Source organism: Solea solea, chromosome 14 (assembly GCF_958295425.1).
Source record: "Solea solea chromosome 14, fSolSol10.1, whole genome shotgun sequence".
NCBI classification, from domain to species: Eukaryota; Metazoa; Chordata; class Actinopteri; order Pleuronectiformes; family Soleidae; genus Solea; species Solea solea.
This window is the reverse complement of record NC_081147.1, coordinates 26303004-26321316: the sequence shown is the minus strand read 5'-3', so window position 1 is coordinate 26321316 and position 18313 is coordinate 26303004. Positions and strand designations below refer to the sequence as shown.

The 18313-nt window shown below is 43.4% G+C and overlaps 1 protein-coding gene across 2 annotated transcripts in view; it reads right to left on the bottom strand.

Moving 5' to 3' along the window:
- The window catches only part of afg2a (AFG2 AAA ATPase homolog A), a 95295-nt gene that overhangs the window by 3029 nt on the left and 73953 nt on the right, over positions 1 to 18313 (bottom strand). Inside the window, exon 16 of one of the 2 annotated variants that reach the window (XM_058648945.1) lies at positions 15578 to 15742. In XM_058648945.1, the coding sequence (XP_058504928.1) occupies positions 15578 to 15742 (165 nt within the window). Of the gene's footprint in view, positions 1 to 15577; positions 15743 to 18313 lie in introns of those variants that run through there. The other variant, XR_009242061.1, reaches the window with a different exon arrangement.

The window sequence follows — 18313 nt, the reverse complement described above, 5'->3', positions numbered from 1 at the left end:
AGTCATGGTGTTTTTCAGATGAGGGGAGATAGATGTTTGAGTGTGCTCAGCTCAGGACAGGTGCTTTGCAGATGTCAGGATGTGAGGCACCCCCCCCACCCTCCTCCTCCTCCTCCTCCTCCTTCTGTTTCCTCCGCTAGTTTCTGTGAGCAGCATGATTTAGGCAGGGTAAACACACAGGGCCGGGTTAATTTTGTATAAGGGTTTCCCATCATTCAAGTAATTTGGGCCTGTCAGTAATAATGATGGAAAACAATGAAGCCGTGTATCCCGCTTCCCTGTTTACAAACGGACTGAGGGCGAGCCAGCGAGGGACGCCACATGTTGAACAATGTGATTTAGTGTCGTTTCCAGGCAACGTCCATAAACAGGAACAGACAAACAGTGTCACTTCTTATTTACGCCCAAACGCAAATGAACGGGGACACGTTTGCCTCGACGTGCCGCAGATATCACCAGCCAATAGTTATTTGGTTGTTTACTTCCACAACGTCCCGCGACCTCATTAAAAAATATGTCCGGAGCCGCTCTGAAGTACACACACACACACATTCATGCTGCTGGGTTTATGAGCGACTCTGTGAAAGCGATCAACAAGCCAGTGTTTCCCGCCGTGTGTTTGCAGGACATGAGAAAACAGAAAGCCACAAAGGCAAACAGGACGAGCGACAGAGCAAGTTTGTTTGTAACCGACACCGGAGCCAAGAGTCCAGCATCGACCCCCCCTCACTGCCACCCTGATACCCCAACTCAACCTACAACCCCCCTGAAGACCGTAAGGGCCTCCAGGCCTTCTGTAAATGTACAGATATTACATTGAGTGTTGGGGGGTGTTGGGGGGGGGGGGGGGGGGGGGTTCAGTGCAGCAGTCACAAACAAATGAAAGATCTCAGTCTTTTCTATTTTATTGCGATGCAGACTCTATCTTTCATTCCCTTCATAAATTATGTCAGAAATCACTTAAATATATACGTCGTTCACGGCTCCTGAACGTCATGGCTCTGAGCCCGACACGGAGAAAAAAGCTGCAATTATTCAACAACCTCTCAGTTCTGGAGTCGGGATGAAAGTTGCTGACTCAGAATGACCCAAAAAAAAATCCGTCCGGATTGTCAAGTTTCTTTTTTTTGATGATGAAGCAGAAACATGCAGAGTGAGCTCTTCACTGCAGCTGCTTCACGTTCAACAGAAACTTTAATAATGCTAAAGACACAACATGATGCAGTGCTGGTGACACCAAAGCCCGGTGGGTCCACTTAGTCCTGACGGGTCCACGTTATAATCAAGTCCACTCAAATCTGGTAGCAGGTGCACGTCAGAACAAACATGTTTGTGAAGGTGAAGCTCTGTAGGTCAGGTGAAAGATTACTGTCCTTAAAACCAGAGAAAAGTCACTTAATGACAGACAAACACAAAAGTTACACAAAAGTGTTATTTTTAAACACTCGTCCTGAGAAGAACCGACGAAAAAGAAGCAGAGAAAACAGCTGCAGGTGGAAGAAGGAGGAGGTTATGTTGAGAAGTCAAAAATGAGTTTAATCAAACACTTGATACTGCTAATACACAATAATACTATTATTATTATTATCAGTATTATTAATAATAATGATAACAATAATAATGATAATAAACTATTCACTGGCAGAACCAAAACCAGAGGTGTGCCTCGCCCGGTTGTGGTGAAATGAAAATGAGTTTTGATGGTGGTGTATTATGTATTATGATTATTAGAGTTGTGATCATTATTATTTTTTTAAAAAGGTGGGTGAGAGAAAAGGAAATAAACTAAATCTGAAACTAAATAAACTAAACATTTACAGTCAGTTTTTTTAAATAAGGGCAGGGATGTAATAACGAATATATGAAGAACAATTATGAAGAAACGCAAGTATGAAAAACAATATTGAGGCATGTATGTGAAGTTTACTGTTAATTAAACTATATTGGTACGAGATTTATGGCCCCTTCATATACTGCTACCATCAGCAGGAGCAGCAGCAGCAGCAGCAGCAGCAGCAGACACGTCGGGAATCCTTGTGTCAGTCATTCCACTTTAATAAAATCTCAGCGGAGCCTGTTAAACCACAGAGCTTCTAAAAGCCTCGCTGGAAAAGTGATATATAAAGTGAAGTGAAGCAGTCGCCACATCCTTGTTTCCACATATTAATCTAATGACACGTTTCCCCCGGTGGTTCTCCAACGTCTCACACACTCACAGGAACATACAACGACATGAACACCAACATGTATGCGTGTGTGTGTGTGTGTGTGTGTGTGTGGAAGGGCAATAATAATCAGACACAGACGCTTTTATTAATAATCTCCAGAATTGCTGTCAATAAATGTCAGAGTGAGACAGACTGGGCTCAGACAAATATAATGACAATCACGTGTTTGCTGGAGCCTGGAAGTGACTGTTGATCAGTTTCCACAGACAGGAAGTGATGGTTCAGACTGAAGATCATTAAAAATACAGCAAGGAAGTCGCTAAGAACCAGCATGGACAATAAAACCTCTTTAAAGCTGGCTGGCAACATATAGTTCTGAACGTTATTAGTCAATAAATCCATTGGAATCGCACACTGTCCAGTTACAGAAAGACTTCAGAGACAAGAGAGGACGCCTCCTATTGGCTGCTCCACCAACAGCTATGTTTACACCCGCCAGTAGAAATCTCACTGTTCCAGCATCGGAAACAGCTGCTGACGATTGTTTTGGATCATCTGTCGCACATGAGCCTCCATCCCAACAACAGGAGAATCTTCAACAACCAGGGGACGAGACTCGACTATCAACAACGTCTTCTGGAGATCTTACACTACAAGTGGAAGTTGTCCTTAACTCGCTGGCATTAAAAACATCAATAAAAACATAAATACAAAGACAGAAAGCCGAGATCCGCGAGACTCTGCACGTCTTTGTTCTGTTTATACTTTTATATAATATGTAATAAAACAATAAAGCAATGAAATTATCCAATTGAATCCTTTAATGAAAGGAAATGAGTCTGGATGTCATTAGAAGATATTATATATTAACAAGAGTAAACTCTGTGAGCTTAGAGTCAGTGAAGTCGTTTTAATGAGGTTATGACATGAGGACGGGGCACGTGTCATGCTCAGCTCGGGGGGCCTCGCGGGCCCTCACTGGCCCTCGCTGGCCCTCGCTGGCCCTCGCTGGCCCTCACTGGCCCCCCGTGCTCCCAGCGATCACGACATTCCTTTATGCTCTACTGCTCACTGCGCTGCATCACGCTGCTGCTGCTGCTGCTGCTGCTGCTGCTGCTGCTGCTGCTGCTGCTGCTGCACATCACTGGTACAAACACGGTACGTGGAGCGGTCCCGCGGCTGAATGTGAGGTCCTGTTGACCTTGTAAGATAAGACAAAGCAAAAACTTTAAATGAACCCCAGAGAGGAAATGAAGCCATTGTAGCAGCGAGCGGCGTAAGGAGATCCAGCGGAGAATAACAGAATATAAATAAGAACATAGCAGAGTGGGGCTGCATAAACACACCCGACACTTTTTAGCACCAGAACGTGGCGAGCGGAGAAATTTACGAGTGGAATAAAAAGTGGTGAGTATCAACATTTAGATGGAGATGCATAATAGAGACGGTAATGACCTCGAGTCCAGAGTCATTCAAAAACTGTGCAGCACACAGCTGTGAAATCTCCAAGAAATAAAACAGGTAAATAGAGTCAGAGCCAGTGATGGAGGTCAAAGGTTAAAGGGAACAAGGAGTTTACAGTAAGTAAATGTGGGAACGCTAGTGTTAGCAGGCTACATGCTACCTTTCTGTCACTAGCAGAAAAATGATTTGTTCTACACGAGAAGAATCCCTGAACTCTAACTTCTAAAATGAAATACAACATTATTTTCATTTAAAATCCCTGAAGCTGCCACGTATTGTTTTGACAGGAAGTGGCCACAAGTGACAGGAAGTGGCCACACTTTGCACATGCACACAGCAAACTGGGTTTCTAGCAGGTGCTGCAACTAACATTTTATCTGTCGGAGAACTTGTTTGGTCCAAAAATGATGAAAAATGTCCATCAAATGTCTTGTTTTTGTCCACAAACCAAACGTTATTCAGTTTTTAATGATTTCTCTGTGACGTGGAGCAAAGACACCAGAAAATGTTCACATTAAAGAAGCTGAAAAATCTGAAACAAAACAGTGAAAGTGATTTTTCTGCTTCATTATTTCAGACGTCGCGCTCATGGCTCATCAGCTGTCGCTAAATCTGGCAACGTGACATTTTAGTATCAGCTCAGAGCAGGAACCACGAGTCCAGTCGGAGCTGTGAAGTGAATAAACGCAAAAGCATATTTTCTCCCTCAGTATTTCCAGGGTGAAGGTGAGAGGAGGCGTGTGTGCCATGAGACAACCTGTTGAGAGTGACGAAAATAAACTCTCCTGGAGGAGGAGGAGGAGGAGGAGGAGGAGGAGGAGGAGGAGAAAGCAGTCTTGCTGCCTGCTGGCAGCACATACCAGCGTTCTCAGGTCAAATCTGTCTGGTGTACTTTTGGCTTCCTCCTCCAACAAAGGTGCTCAGTGAGTGAATCAGACGTCCTTAATGAAGGGCTTGTTAGCTCGGCTACGGCAGCAGATCCACTAGACCCCGCGTGTGTGTTTACTATCAATCCGCCCTTGTGTCTACAGTGGGCTACATCCAGTCCTCCCCCCGCCTGCCTCACCCACTCCCTCCCTCACACACAAACGGCCACATTTACAGGAGCGAGCCTCACCCCACCCCACACCCCCACACCCCCGTCACCCGCTTCCTCTCTCCCACAAAACCTCCTCTCCTCCATCAATCCACAAGTCCTGCACACATACTCTGCAGACGCACACACGTGCACTCACTGGCGTGTGCAAACGCACATGTAACACACACACACACACACACACAGGTACAGTACATGCATGTAAACGTTAGAGGAAGTCATGAACATACAACACAGAAGCATGCTGGGTAAAACTGATGAGAAACAACATGTTTAAAGTAAAGCGAGAGCATAAAGAGGCAGTGATGCAACATTACTGACGGCAGACTGTGGTCAAATGAAGAAGAAGAAAACACTGTCGTGTGTAACTTTGTTTTAAGGTACTTTATACAGAGACTGTGAATGTGTGAGGAAGAGGAGGGAAGAAATCTGCCTCCTGTGAAAAGTCTATTTACACCACTGTATTTTAACATTGGGGAGATACTTGGTATGAAAAGTTTGAGGAAGAACTGATTTATGACGTTTAAGCTTCAGAAGGTTTTACAAATGCAAGGCAACGATGGATGATGTGCAGTGACATCTGCAACATTCACTCTAAGAGGATCCTCTTATGCAAATGGAAAAATATCAACTTCCTTCTCTAAAATTAACCCCCAGACCACACCACGGTATCATCACCACTGCCACCACCACCGCCGCCACCACCGCCTGAAACCCTGTCACTGCAAAAGAAAAAGAATCTGCATCCAATTTGGAGAGAGGAAATGAAATAATATATAAATCAAAGGACGTCGGGGGGGACGGAGCACAAACTCTCCAACCAGAAATAAAATGTTTCATCCTCCAAGAAGGCAAAGAGGAAGTGTCTGCAGTGACACCACTCTGCCAAGAGAAACAAGGCCTGACCACAGCTCCATGTGAAACCTATTTAAGATTACAAGGCCAGAGAGGAGAGAGGGGGAGAGGGGGGGAGAGAGGGGGAGGCTAAGTATGGAGGGAGCAGAGTCACGTGGGGGGAGAGGGGGAGAACGGAAACATGGCACATGATCATAAATAGAGTGGAGTGTGTGAGACTGAAAGAGAGAGCAGAGGAATTTAGATTCCACTGAAAGTGTGATGATGATGATGATGAAAGTGTGACGCTGTTAGCTTCTCCTCATGTTCCATATGTTACAGCTGAAACAAGAGAAACCGCCATGAACACATGAAATGAAGGGCTGAAAAGTTCAAATTTACTGAAACACAGAGAGTATCGCAGACGACACGTTTGCACAAGCGCAGCCACCATCACCTTTCCTGAATCATAGTTTATGCATCTGGACACACAGGGAAACGTCCTCTAAAGGACAAATAAACACTAATCTAAGCTGAACACCATGACAAGAAGCTGCAGATTTGCTCAGTAAAAGCCGAGAAGTTGCACGTGAAAGCCAACGTTGTGGTTATTGCGGTAATGTCACTGCAGCTTATTAATCAGCGTCTTTATCCACACAGAGGAGAGAGTTTTTGATAATTGAGACAAAAACTCAAACAAATGTTATTGTAATGATGTTTTATACTGTTCAAAATTCCTATAAATTGTTAATAGACTATTTTAACATGCAGTAAATTGTGAATAACTGTCAGATATTCAGAGTTATTCTGGAAAAACATTTTGAGGCTGAGGTGTTAAAGGGTTCACAAACTTATCAGTAAAAATAAATACAATCACAATATCGGCTCAAAGTGCACCACATTTGTTTGCTAAAGATAAAACATGTCAAAGAAACTACATGTTGACTAAAAACATTGTCAAAATGACAATGAAAGAAACAAAGAAGAGGAATTTAAGAAAAGTGGGTCATGGAAAATGAACATTAAAAAACTTATAAGAGTGATTATTCTGAGGGATAATTACAAACACAACAATTCTTCGTAAATGTGTAAAAATGTCAGAATGAATAGAAAAATGTATACAACTTTTCCTCTGATGTTAACATGTAGAAAGTAGAATAATGGGGTTTATGGAATATCTGTCAAACAAAATTCAAAATAGGACTTTTGTAGTAAATAACTCGTCTCACTGTGTGTCATATTTATGTCTCATAAACCAATCCCCCCCCCCCAGCATCAATGTTAGAATGTTTTCTAATTAAGTTGTAAATTAGTGAAGAAAAATCTGTGGAAAGCGGTAAAAGTTTGTCATGAACGTGGAGGATGTTCTCATGACTCAAACCCTGTACAGCACATTCACAACAACCTCCATCATTCATTCTTATCAGCGCCGCCTTTTTCTGTTTTGGAAAGACCTGTGTGTGTGTGTGTGGGACGACACCTGTGTGTGTGTCTGTGTGTGTGTGTGTGTGTGTGTGTGTGTGTGTGTGTGTGTGTGTGTGTAAGTATAGCTGGGCTTTGCCTTTAAGGGCGTATTTGTCCTCGCCCCTTAATCAGACGAATGAAAGCTGCACATTCTCCCTGGACCTGGGAAGGCAGGGATGGCATATTTACCAAACACACCCACACTCAAGTGACCTGGAGACTCACCGTGTGTGTGTGGGTGTGTGTGTGTGTGTGTGTGTGTGTGTGCGCGCATTTGTTAATGTCAAGGTAGGTAAAACTCCACCTGTGTGATGTGCTCCACTGAAATGTTCTTTTTCATAATATACACAGAAGCTGCATACCAGCAGGGAATGTTCACGTGTGTGTGTGTGTGTGTGTGTAACAACCTAAACATACGACAGAGATGATCTTTAAATACACTGACTCTCTCTCTCTCTCTCTCTCTCTATATATATATATGTATATATATACAAGTATATATATAACCCCAATATATACCTGAATATATATAACACTTATATATATATATAATACTTATATATATATACTTATATATATAAGTATACATATATGAATATATAAGTATATATATACTTATATAACTTTTTAAAGCTGTAGTACGTACATTTGAAATGAACTTCAAATGTCTGTTACCATGTCAGTTCAGTTCAATATCAGCTCCACACAAGTATTTTGGATCTCCGTGTCACCCGGTGACATTCCTCACCGGCATATTTGCACTGACAACACAAGACGGTTCCAAACCAGATGGAGTACAAGTGAAAACACACAACAAAAAGCTCCCACGAATAGTGGAAGTCTTGTCCCCGTCCGCCCCTGCTCTGCTGCTGTATACAAACAAACACTCCATCTATCATCCAACCTACTTATTTATCCACCCACCCAACTACCTAACCACCTATATACCTATTTATCCATCCAATCATTGACCGACCTACCAACCTACGTGTCTATCCGTCCATCATCCATCCATCCTGTGTGTTTGCCAGACTTCTGCAGGTCACCACAGTTTCCACAGTTTGCTGACTGAAGCATTATGGGAAATGTTTTCTTTCTCTCCTCACCTTTGTTTAACCTGCGGCGTCGACTGAGAACAACACAGTCGCGATGACACGAGGCAAAAGGTTCAGAGGAAGAGAGACGTCTCACAGTCTCACAGTCACACAGTCATTCAGCAGCAGAGGTGTGAACACACACACACACACACACACACACACACACACACACACACACACACACTAACTAGAGGTTAAACCATATTATGGAAAATCGCTGCCAACTTCCAACCTTGTCAGACACGCATTCCACCAAAGCTGACATGTTTATTCGATGATGATTACAGATTTTATTCAAACATCAACACGTTCCGTTGATGCTTCTTTTTTTTGTGTCCTTGGTGATAAAAATCTTTGCAAAAACAAATAGCGGCTCATAAATCAGAGAGACAACGCACAGCCACAGGACCAACAGCCACGACCACAACAGGTGTTCAGAGGAAACCATTTGTCTTCCTGCGAGGGTGGTTTTACTCAGTGTGTGTGTGTCATGGTGGCACATGTGTGTGTGTGTGTGTGAGTGTAGGTCTTATTTTATATCATTTAAGTGCTGAAAACAAACCTGTGTACATCGTGCACATCTGCTCAGGCTACTATTATAAATGTGGAATCCTTACAAAACAACTTTATAACTACGACACTGCTTCATCAATACAAATCAATAATCATGAGTTACCATGAAGAATATACAAATGCATTGATAAACACAATATTATACAATTGTAAATGCACTATACGTTGGTTTAATAAAGCTGCTAATGCTATGCTGTTACTTACTAACAGCTAGCTTCCTAGTAAAAGAGAACTAGCTTCGTAGCAGAAAAAAATAGCTTCTTGTTAGCAGACAGCTAACTTCTTAGCAGCAGAATGCTAGCTTCTTGTTAGCAGACAGCTAGCTTCCAAGTGAGACTTGATTTGAATGTTACTGTTGTCTTTGATATCAATCAAAAGAATAAGAAACAACCTCGTTTGAAGTTGTGAACATGGAAATGAACAAATCAGCAGAATATATAACATTCTTTTCATCACTTTTTAGATATTTAGATATTTTAATGCATCAAATCAAATCGTATGGAAGTATCTTTCCTGAATGATAGTTAATGCATGTGGACACACAGGGAAACGTCCTCTAAAGGACAGAAATAAACACTAATCTAAGCTGAACACGATGACAAGAAGCTGCAGATTGGCTCAGTGATCTAACAGAGAGGAACTTAAAGCACCGCGTGCAACACGTTGATCTGCCCGAGTCGCACATGAACGTCCAGACTTGCTCCTGCCAGTTCCAGGAGGAAAGAAAAAAGAAAAAAGAAAACATAGCTAAGAAAACAATTGCACCAGTGAGTTTGAATGGCTGTCAGCCAAGCGTCTCCGACACCTGGGCTCGGACCAAAAAGGCCCCCCACCCCCTCCCCCACCCCGTGGAAGGGAAAGGACCCACCGCTATGGAGGTCGGGGTCAGTCGAAGGCATCTGTGATGGAACACAAAGATGTTCTGGTACAGCTGAACACGCTGCAGTTAGTGCTTTTATTAAAATGACCCCCCACAGCGGCTCTATATGGAGATGGATGGGGAGGAGGTGGAGGAGGAGGGCCGAGGAGGGCCGGGGGGGGCACAGAGCAGCGTGCTGTCAGTGGCCGTTACTTTATACGTGTCCTGCATCGGAAACTGCAACTTTCAGCTGCGACGTCGCAGAGAAATCCTGACGCTTTCGCCGACAGCTCGTCACGAGTGGTGCTAAGTGCTCTTTACCGCGGTTGTTTTCACACTGCACTTCCTGGTGGTCACCTGCCAATCAAACGGAGCTCCACAGGGAGGTCTGCAGCGTCCACTCTGACGTCATGTTCTCAGGAATTCAGGGATTTAAATAGCATCCTTTTTTAGTTCAAATATCATGTTCATGTTTCATGGCCCAAAACCGACATAATATTGAGAATAATCAACAATTATGTTCTCGACACTTTTCAGAGGCATTAATATGACTGGGATTGGATCAGGGATCAAATTCACTGTGATATTTCCTGCACATGAGGGATGGACAATTGTTTTTAAACTAGATTTCTACAGAAACAAATTAATACCAAAAGTAAAAGAAAATTAAGTTTCTACAGTCTATCGACCGCACACACACAATCATACGAGATGAATCAGAGGAAAACACTCTGGTATTTGGGAATCTACAACGCACACGAGTGGAAAAACATGTTTTTAAAGTATAGAAATCTATGAAATATGATTTAATTTAGTGTGTGAAGCTGCAGGAGTTACATTCCCATGTGTCTAACTTGACACAAGTCACTTTTTAACTGTTGACTATTCTTATTGTTATGTTATTATAATGTCGTGTCAAAAAACTGTTTGAATGAAATATCTCTCTGTGTCGCTAATACACATTTTAAAAAAGCTCTGCGTCGTAACCTGAGAGGGTTTCAACTTTTCAGCAACAAAACCTGCAGGACTTTTCCTGTCAGGGCTTGATCATTAAAAAAAAACAGAGCGTAGCATCACACCTTCCTTCAGGTGCAAGTTAAACCCTTCTTCTCCTTCTTCTTCTGCTTCTTCTTCTCCTTCTTCTTCTTCTTCGTGACAACACTGCGATTACAGTATCAAATGTTGCTTCTGTTTTAGGGGGAGTGATGGCAGAGGTGAGGAGGGAGCGCCGCCAGCGCTTTTCTGCACTGAGTTAAATCTGTGTGTGTGTGTGTGTGTGTGTGTGTGTGTGTGTGTGTGTCAGAGTGAAGGGTTCAGTTGGAAGGTGAGGGTTGGGAAACCAGATGTCACTCCCGGCAGGTAGGAAGACAGGTGATTTTAACAAGCTTTTCACTCTGAGCTGATAACTGCGTCCTCCCCCCCCCCCCGCTCCTCCTCTTCCTCCTCCTCCTCCTCCTCCTCCTCAGCCCAGCCTCCCTCTTCTTTCAAACAAGCCTGAAATCCCAGGAATGTAATTAAAGTCAAAGCTCCAGGTCGTCAGACTGCCAAGACTGGGGACTGAAACGTGCTCAGTGTGCCCGTCGGTGCGTCACCTCCACAGTCATGTACAGTTTGCCCTGATCTGTAAACACCTCATTATTTAACCCTTCTGTATTTAAACGCACATGGAAATGAGCAGCGTACGGGTTAGACCAGGTGACAGGTTAGATTCTTAAACTAACAGAATTAATCTGGACAGGAGGTGTGTGTGTGTGTGTGTGTGTGCGACCGTAAAGACCGTGAGTGTTCTGGGCGACTTCCAGGTGTCAGAGTATTGGACGAGGGTGTTAATGAAATGAAATGGAGAGTCTGCACTCGACAAATTAATCCTCAAAGACTTCAAGTCTCACCATATTTTCCAAGTTATGTGTTGAGGGAGGGTTGAGCACCAGCACCATTATATTTAGACTAAAATCAGGTTCTGCATCTGCTAGAATAAAAACCTCATTTTTGTGTTAGTCCGACTCAAACCAGACTCTTTAACCCTTCTGTTACCACGCTGTCGCCGCGGACAGGATTTGTCATGCGTACTTTATTCATTATATCAAGAAAATTCTACTGGAACGCAGAGAAATAAAGCTTTGTGCCCATGTACGTGTCATTACGGTAGCACTCGGGGCTTCAGCAAAACGACCGTCCAATCACAGACGAGAGTCAGTCCTCAGTACTCAGTACTGGGATTACTAAACAGTTGCATAACTGCCAAAAGACAGCTAGCTTCTTAGCAGCAGACAACTAGCTTCTTAGCAGGGAACAGCTAGCTTCTTGGCTAAAGACAACTAGCTTCTTAGCAGCAGACAACTAGCTTCCTAGCAGGAAACAGCTAGCTTCTTGGCAAAAAACAACTAGCTTCTTAGCAGCAGACAACTAGCTTCCTAGCAGGAAACAGCTAGATTCTTGGCAAAAGACAACTAGCTTCTTAGCAGCAGACAACTAGCTTCCTAGCAGGAAACAGCTAGATTCTTAGCAGGAAACGGCTAGCTTCTTGGCTAAAGACAACTAACTTCCTAGCAGGAAACAGCTAGATTCTTAGCAGGAAACAGCTAGCTTCTTGGCTAAAGACAACTAGCTTCTTAGCAGGAAACAGCTAGCTTCTTGGCAAAAGACAACTAGCTTCCTAGCAGGAAACTAGAATATTGTGAAAGTCATTATGTTTTCTGATTGAACTTAGTTTTTTTGGTTAGTTAGTTTGTTTCGACAACAGTAAGTTTTCCTTTACCTTGTTAACCAGTTAACCAGATGTCACCACCTAACCTCAGGTGACAGTTCTGAGGAAGGTGGAAGTAGACGCTGAAACTGGTTAACAAGGTAAAGGAAAACTTACTGTTGTTGTTTAAACAAACAAACCAAAAAAACTTGCCTCTTTGAAGCACACAGCTAGCTTCTTAGCATCAGACAGCTAGCTTCCAAACTGGTAAGAAGCTAGTTGTGTGCTAGCTGTCTGCATTTAGCTTTGAGCACTGTTTAGCAGTGTTAAGCACAGTTTTTCTATCGCGCCTCGTTAATGTTAATGTTCATCAAATAGAATCCAGTGACGCATTAATAACAAAGTCTTTATTAATCCCCAGAGGCAGAAGTTGGTGAAGTGTATTTCTGTGTGAGAGTTGACAGCAACTGTAAAGCCTCGGTGTCACCGCTGACAGACAGACAGACAGAGAGATGGAGAACAGTGAGAAACCGAGACGCTCGCGTTCTCTACGACACGTGAAACTGAACGCTGCGTAACGGCCTCCAGCTCCAGCTCCAATAAAAATCTGACGCTGATTTACAGCACGATGATGCCCCCGCTCACCCAGCTGCTGCCTACTGCGTCAGCACGCCGGGTCAAATGAAACGTCCACACCAAGTTAGTATCACGAGCAGCAGATGTGCTGAACTGTAGTGGATCAGGACCCGGACAGTAGTCTGCTGTTAAAACTAAATCAAACAAACGTCACGGCGTATGTGCCGCACTTTATCGTTTATTTACATCTAACAGGAAACATAAGAAGGCAAAGTTAATCTTCCTATAGATTATTACACTATTCTAGATTCTATAGTCTATACTAAAAACATGTAGAACTGAATATAACATGTATTGTTATTGTGGGTACATGTATACGCATGTAAAAGAAATGTATAAATATCATTTTTTTTTTTTTTTAAATCCTGCCTGTCGTTTTGTTTTATTTTATTGAAGTAGCAGGTTGGAAATGTACTTTTGGATATATGTATGTAATATATGTATATGAATATGAAAGTATACTTATATACAACAGAAATATATTATTCAATATTACTTTTTTTGACACACATGCAGAGACACATGGAAACATCTTATAAGTGACATTTTTTCATCCTCTCATGTTTATTTTCTTGCTGTTTTACATCTCAGCAACTGTACATTTTTTGATTTCGTACATAATTATTTTTGAGATATTTTGTACAAATAAATAATTTTTTTTACTTAACATCAGTGTGAAAAAAATAGGAATTAAAGGTTGATGATTCCAGTTTTGGGTAAAGAGAGACGATCAGATGACGGTTTGATTATTATTTTTCTGTGGTCAACAACAGGATCTCTGCAGTAAACTGGTGATCGTGGCGATAAGAACCAGTAAAACCAGTAAGTTCTCTTTTATTTTTTACAGGATGATTAATCTTTAAAATCTAAACCTTGTTACAGTTAAATTAGCTCATCATTACAGATTTAAGCCTCACGAGATTCATGTGTTTATTTACTTGTTGATTTGTTGTGTTTGTCCCTCGTGATCTTCTATGTAAACACACTGTGTCGCTCTGTTATCTGTATCCTGTTATTCCCCCCCCCCCGTGATCAGTTTTCAGTTTCACCTTATCTAATGTGATCTCTAGCGTCAGTATGTAAAGTATAATACAAACACACACAGGTGATATCAGCTCGACTGCAGCTCGTCTTTGAATCTTTGAGGGTTTTCGTGAACTCAGCGGCAAGTGACAGCAAACCTCCATTCCACAGATGAGACACTACACCAGAAACCCTGATGTCAAACTCCAACACCTGATAGCGGCGGATTGGTTTCTTTCTGCATACCTCCTCCAGGTGGGGGGCGGGGCCTATGACCTCCAGAAGATAATAATGTTGGAGAGATAAAAAAGATGGAAACACCTCAAGACGTCACAGTCCTGATCCGACTTGATTAAAGAAGTGGGGCAAAGGTTGGTGAGGACACGCGTGTGTACGTTCATACATGATAAAACACCTGGTCACGTGACTCCAGCTGTGCGGATCAGAGCGCTGATTGTAGAGTTGATATAAAGTCTACAGAGTACTGATCTGATGTTAGAGGTGGTCTCATGTGAGAACCAGGAGCGACGCTGTTGCGGTCCAAGGCTGATTTGAAACCTAGAAATGTGGGCGTGTGCAGGAAGTTCCTGCGTCGACATCAAAACAAACTTGGCTGCGAGAAACTAAACGAGAGAAACAACACATGACAAAGTCAGCACTCACGACACAAACACGACACACACAAGCTACGACCGCGACGACAATGAAACAAGAGAGTCATCTCCATCACGTCTGTGACGTCTGAATATACATATATATATATATATATATATATATATATATATATATATAATATATGTATATATACAGAGAGCGTTTACAGTCAGGGGGAAGATATGCTGCTCATCATATGACAATGTTACGTTCTGACAAAGAACAAGTCAGTGATGGAGAGAACGAGACGCAGGACAGAGAACCTGGAGAGTTTCATCATAAGACGCGAGCAGCTGCTCTGAGACAGATGTTTGTGCGATGACTCGATCACGAGGACGCTCTGTGACACAGTGAAATCACTTCTGCTTTCTCTTTTGTTAGCTTGTGAAAACAGGGTTGCTGGTTTGAATCCTTGGTCGACATACACACCACACACTTCCAGAACAAGAAACAAGCCGGGACAAACTGACAGAATAGTCGGATTATCATTGTGTTGTGAGAATCAGATTAAAACAGATTATGGACAACAACACTTTTACTTTGTATTTACTGGTTTACAGCAGCTCATTTTCATGCAAACCTTGAGAATAATAAAGATATTATTCTATATTAATATCTTTAATATCATAAATCATATCACCGCACTCGTCTTTGTTTTAAGGGAAAATTTGGATTTTATTTTATGTCTCAATGATAATCATAAATCAGTCCAGTCAGACTTTTTTTAAAAATTGCTGAATTTGACTTCAGTGAAATGATTGTAATTAATATAGAAATCAAAGACAAACTAATTAGACTTAATATTCTAAAAGCCACCATATTTAATGTATCATTTGAGTTGTAATGTATATCAGGAGCTGTCTGGAGGCCTCATGATTTTACAGTGTTTTAGTTTTGATGCAAACTGATATTTCACAAATAAATGTAAAACTGTACCTTTAACATGTCTGATGGGTTGTGAGTTTACCTTTAAACAGTTTCAGGAAAACCGTCATGAATCCTAAGAAAGGGAGCGTGACTCACCTCTGCTCCAGAATATTTCTCCGTCCTTGTGACCAGTTCGTCCACACACACGTGTTTGGCGACCGGCATGTTGCTGAACTGGAGGGAAAAGATCTCCCTGCGGGTCGGAGCATCTGGAAGAGGAACGTAGATGATTCGGTCGAGGCGTCCTGGACGCATCAGAGCCTGAGGGATGGAAACAGGAAGCGTCTGATTTACCGCCAACACAACACAAATCTGTCAAACTGACGCTCACGCACGACCATCAGCCGTCACTCAGACTTCTTTGACTCGCTTTGCTGAATAAAGAAATGGAAACAGTCTTCGTTTAGTTCTGACATCACAGACGTCACCTGCGAGCTGTCAATCACACCGGTGTCCACTCATGTGTGGACTGAAGACCTGGAACTAGCAGCTCAGACCACTATCTACACAAGACGATGGAAGTAGATGCTAATCTGTGGACTTCCATTCAACCAGTTCAATCCTTTCAAAGCAGACTTTTATATAAAGGTCTTCAAACATCACAAAAACACTGTCAGGACAGCACCACGTTGACCTTTGACCCTTGAATCTTCTCTTCACTCAGGACCAAATGCCTCAAAGCCAAACCATGACATTGTAGTTTAGCACGTCTCACGGTCACCATGGAGACAATGTTGACGTTATCTGATCAACCCTCCACTTCCTAAAGATCACATCTCTGTGACCCCAAAACAGTCCTCGAGCACCCAAAGCCGTCGCTGTCTCGCTTGTCAGACGTCGTTAAGTGTCAGGCGCCTCCTCGCAGACGACTGTCTGCAGCTCCACGTCACGTGGTGAGGTTACGCTCCACGACTGTTTGCTTTGGGTCGTCTGTTCATGTCAAGAACAGCGGGATTTCAAAACAGCAAAAAATGTGTTTTCACTCATCGCAGCACTGACGCCGGACCGGCCTCAGCGGGACTAGACCCCGGGCCGGACCGGCCTCAGCGGGACTAGACCCGGGCCGGACCGGCCTCAGCGGGACTAGACCCGGGCCGGACCGGCCTCAGCGGGACTAGACCCGGGCCGGACCGGCCTCAGCGGGACTAGACCCGGGCCAGACCGGCCTCAGCGGGACTATTTCACAGGTTCACCTGCTAATGTTAGCGTGAGAGTCTTTATCGAGCTTTTGAAACTTATGTAAAACTAACGTTCAACTTTAAACTTACTGACACTGACACTGACACTGACGGCTCTCACACTTTATTCATCAAATCATTGACTAAACACTGTAGAAAACTGTCATTAACACTTGAAACACTATTCTTCAAAGACTCGGGTTAGGTTCCACAGGTTCCACAGGTTCCACAGTTCCACCACACACATGAACACTGATGCAGTATAATATAATAACGAGGTTTTACAGTCATTAAATGAACCTTACATCCATACTGAGAAAACGACAAAGGAAACGCTCGTGAAGTGTAACAGATGCACTTCTAACAGTTGTTTAATGGTCGTCTGTATCCCCCCCCCCCCCCCCACGCCTTTTATCTGTTGTTTTTTTGTGTTTCTGTGTGTGTGTGTGTGTGTGTGTGTGTGGAATATGAGAGGATGGAAACTGGAGACAACATTAATAGTTACCCTTAGGTAACCACAACAGAGCCACGACTGAGAGCGAGCAATGGATCACGAGAGGAAGTGTCGTCGTTGTTGTTTTCTGGATTCTTTCACTCAACCGACGAAGATTAGGGAGAAAAAACCAGTGTGTGTGTGTGTGTGTGTGTGTGTGTGTGTGTGTGCAGCAGCAGATCCACAACGTTTTATTTAAGTTGAAGATAAAAGGTCATGGAACTGCGATCGCACTGCACACACACACACACACACACACACACACACATAATGGAAGCGCCCGTGGCTCCGAGGGGCCGAGGCCCCCCCAACACGCCGAGCAGACCCTCAGCTCTGAGACTGCTAAACTCATCTGACGGCCCTGGAGGGAAAGAAAGGCTTTTTTTCTCTTTCCTCTCAGCAAGAGCAGGAGGCCCATCCATCACTTAACAAGATACACTTCCTGTTCTCAAGGATCCGGGGGAGGGGGGAGGAGACGAGGAGGAGGAGGAGGAGGAGGATGAGGAGGGGAGGGGGGGACCCCGAAAGACAAATACTTGGCTTGGCATGTCGGGCGAGCGTTGACGGGCTCTTTTTGTAACGGCATCATTCCACCTGAAGTCTGAAGACTCAACTGGCAGAAGGTAAGACACGAGGGAGGGAGGGAGGGAGGGAAGAAAGGAGGACAATTGTTTGGGCCCAGAGAGACAGACACAGACAAACCACTTGTAAAGACTACAGGACCAAAAGCTCCTGAAACAAAGCCAGATGAGCTGAGGTTGGTCTGTGAAGCTGCAGCACGACTGACATGATATTCATCATTACACATCAGCCATGACTCATTAGACACGCCCCCAGGTAAGAAATACCAACTGACTTCAACACTGAAGCATCTGAACACAGGTGAATCCAGAGGAAAGACGTCCTCGTCCACTTCCTGTGTTGCCCATAACAACAGTAATCATTGCAGGCTTTGCACAGCTCCTCCTCCTCAGAAGTGATTTACCCCCTAATGACAGACGACTTCCTATCTGTGAAGGCCGCGACGTCTCCCTAACCACTGAGGAATGCTGGGAATCTTCTCCGAGCTGCGTCTGCAAACGTTTTATTCTGGGATCTGACTTGACGACAGTGAGCGCTCAGGCTGCTCGCAGCGCTCTGTGTAAATATGTGACTTGTTGC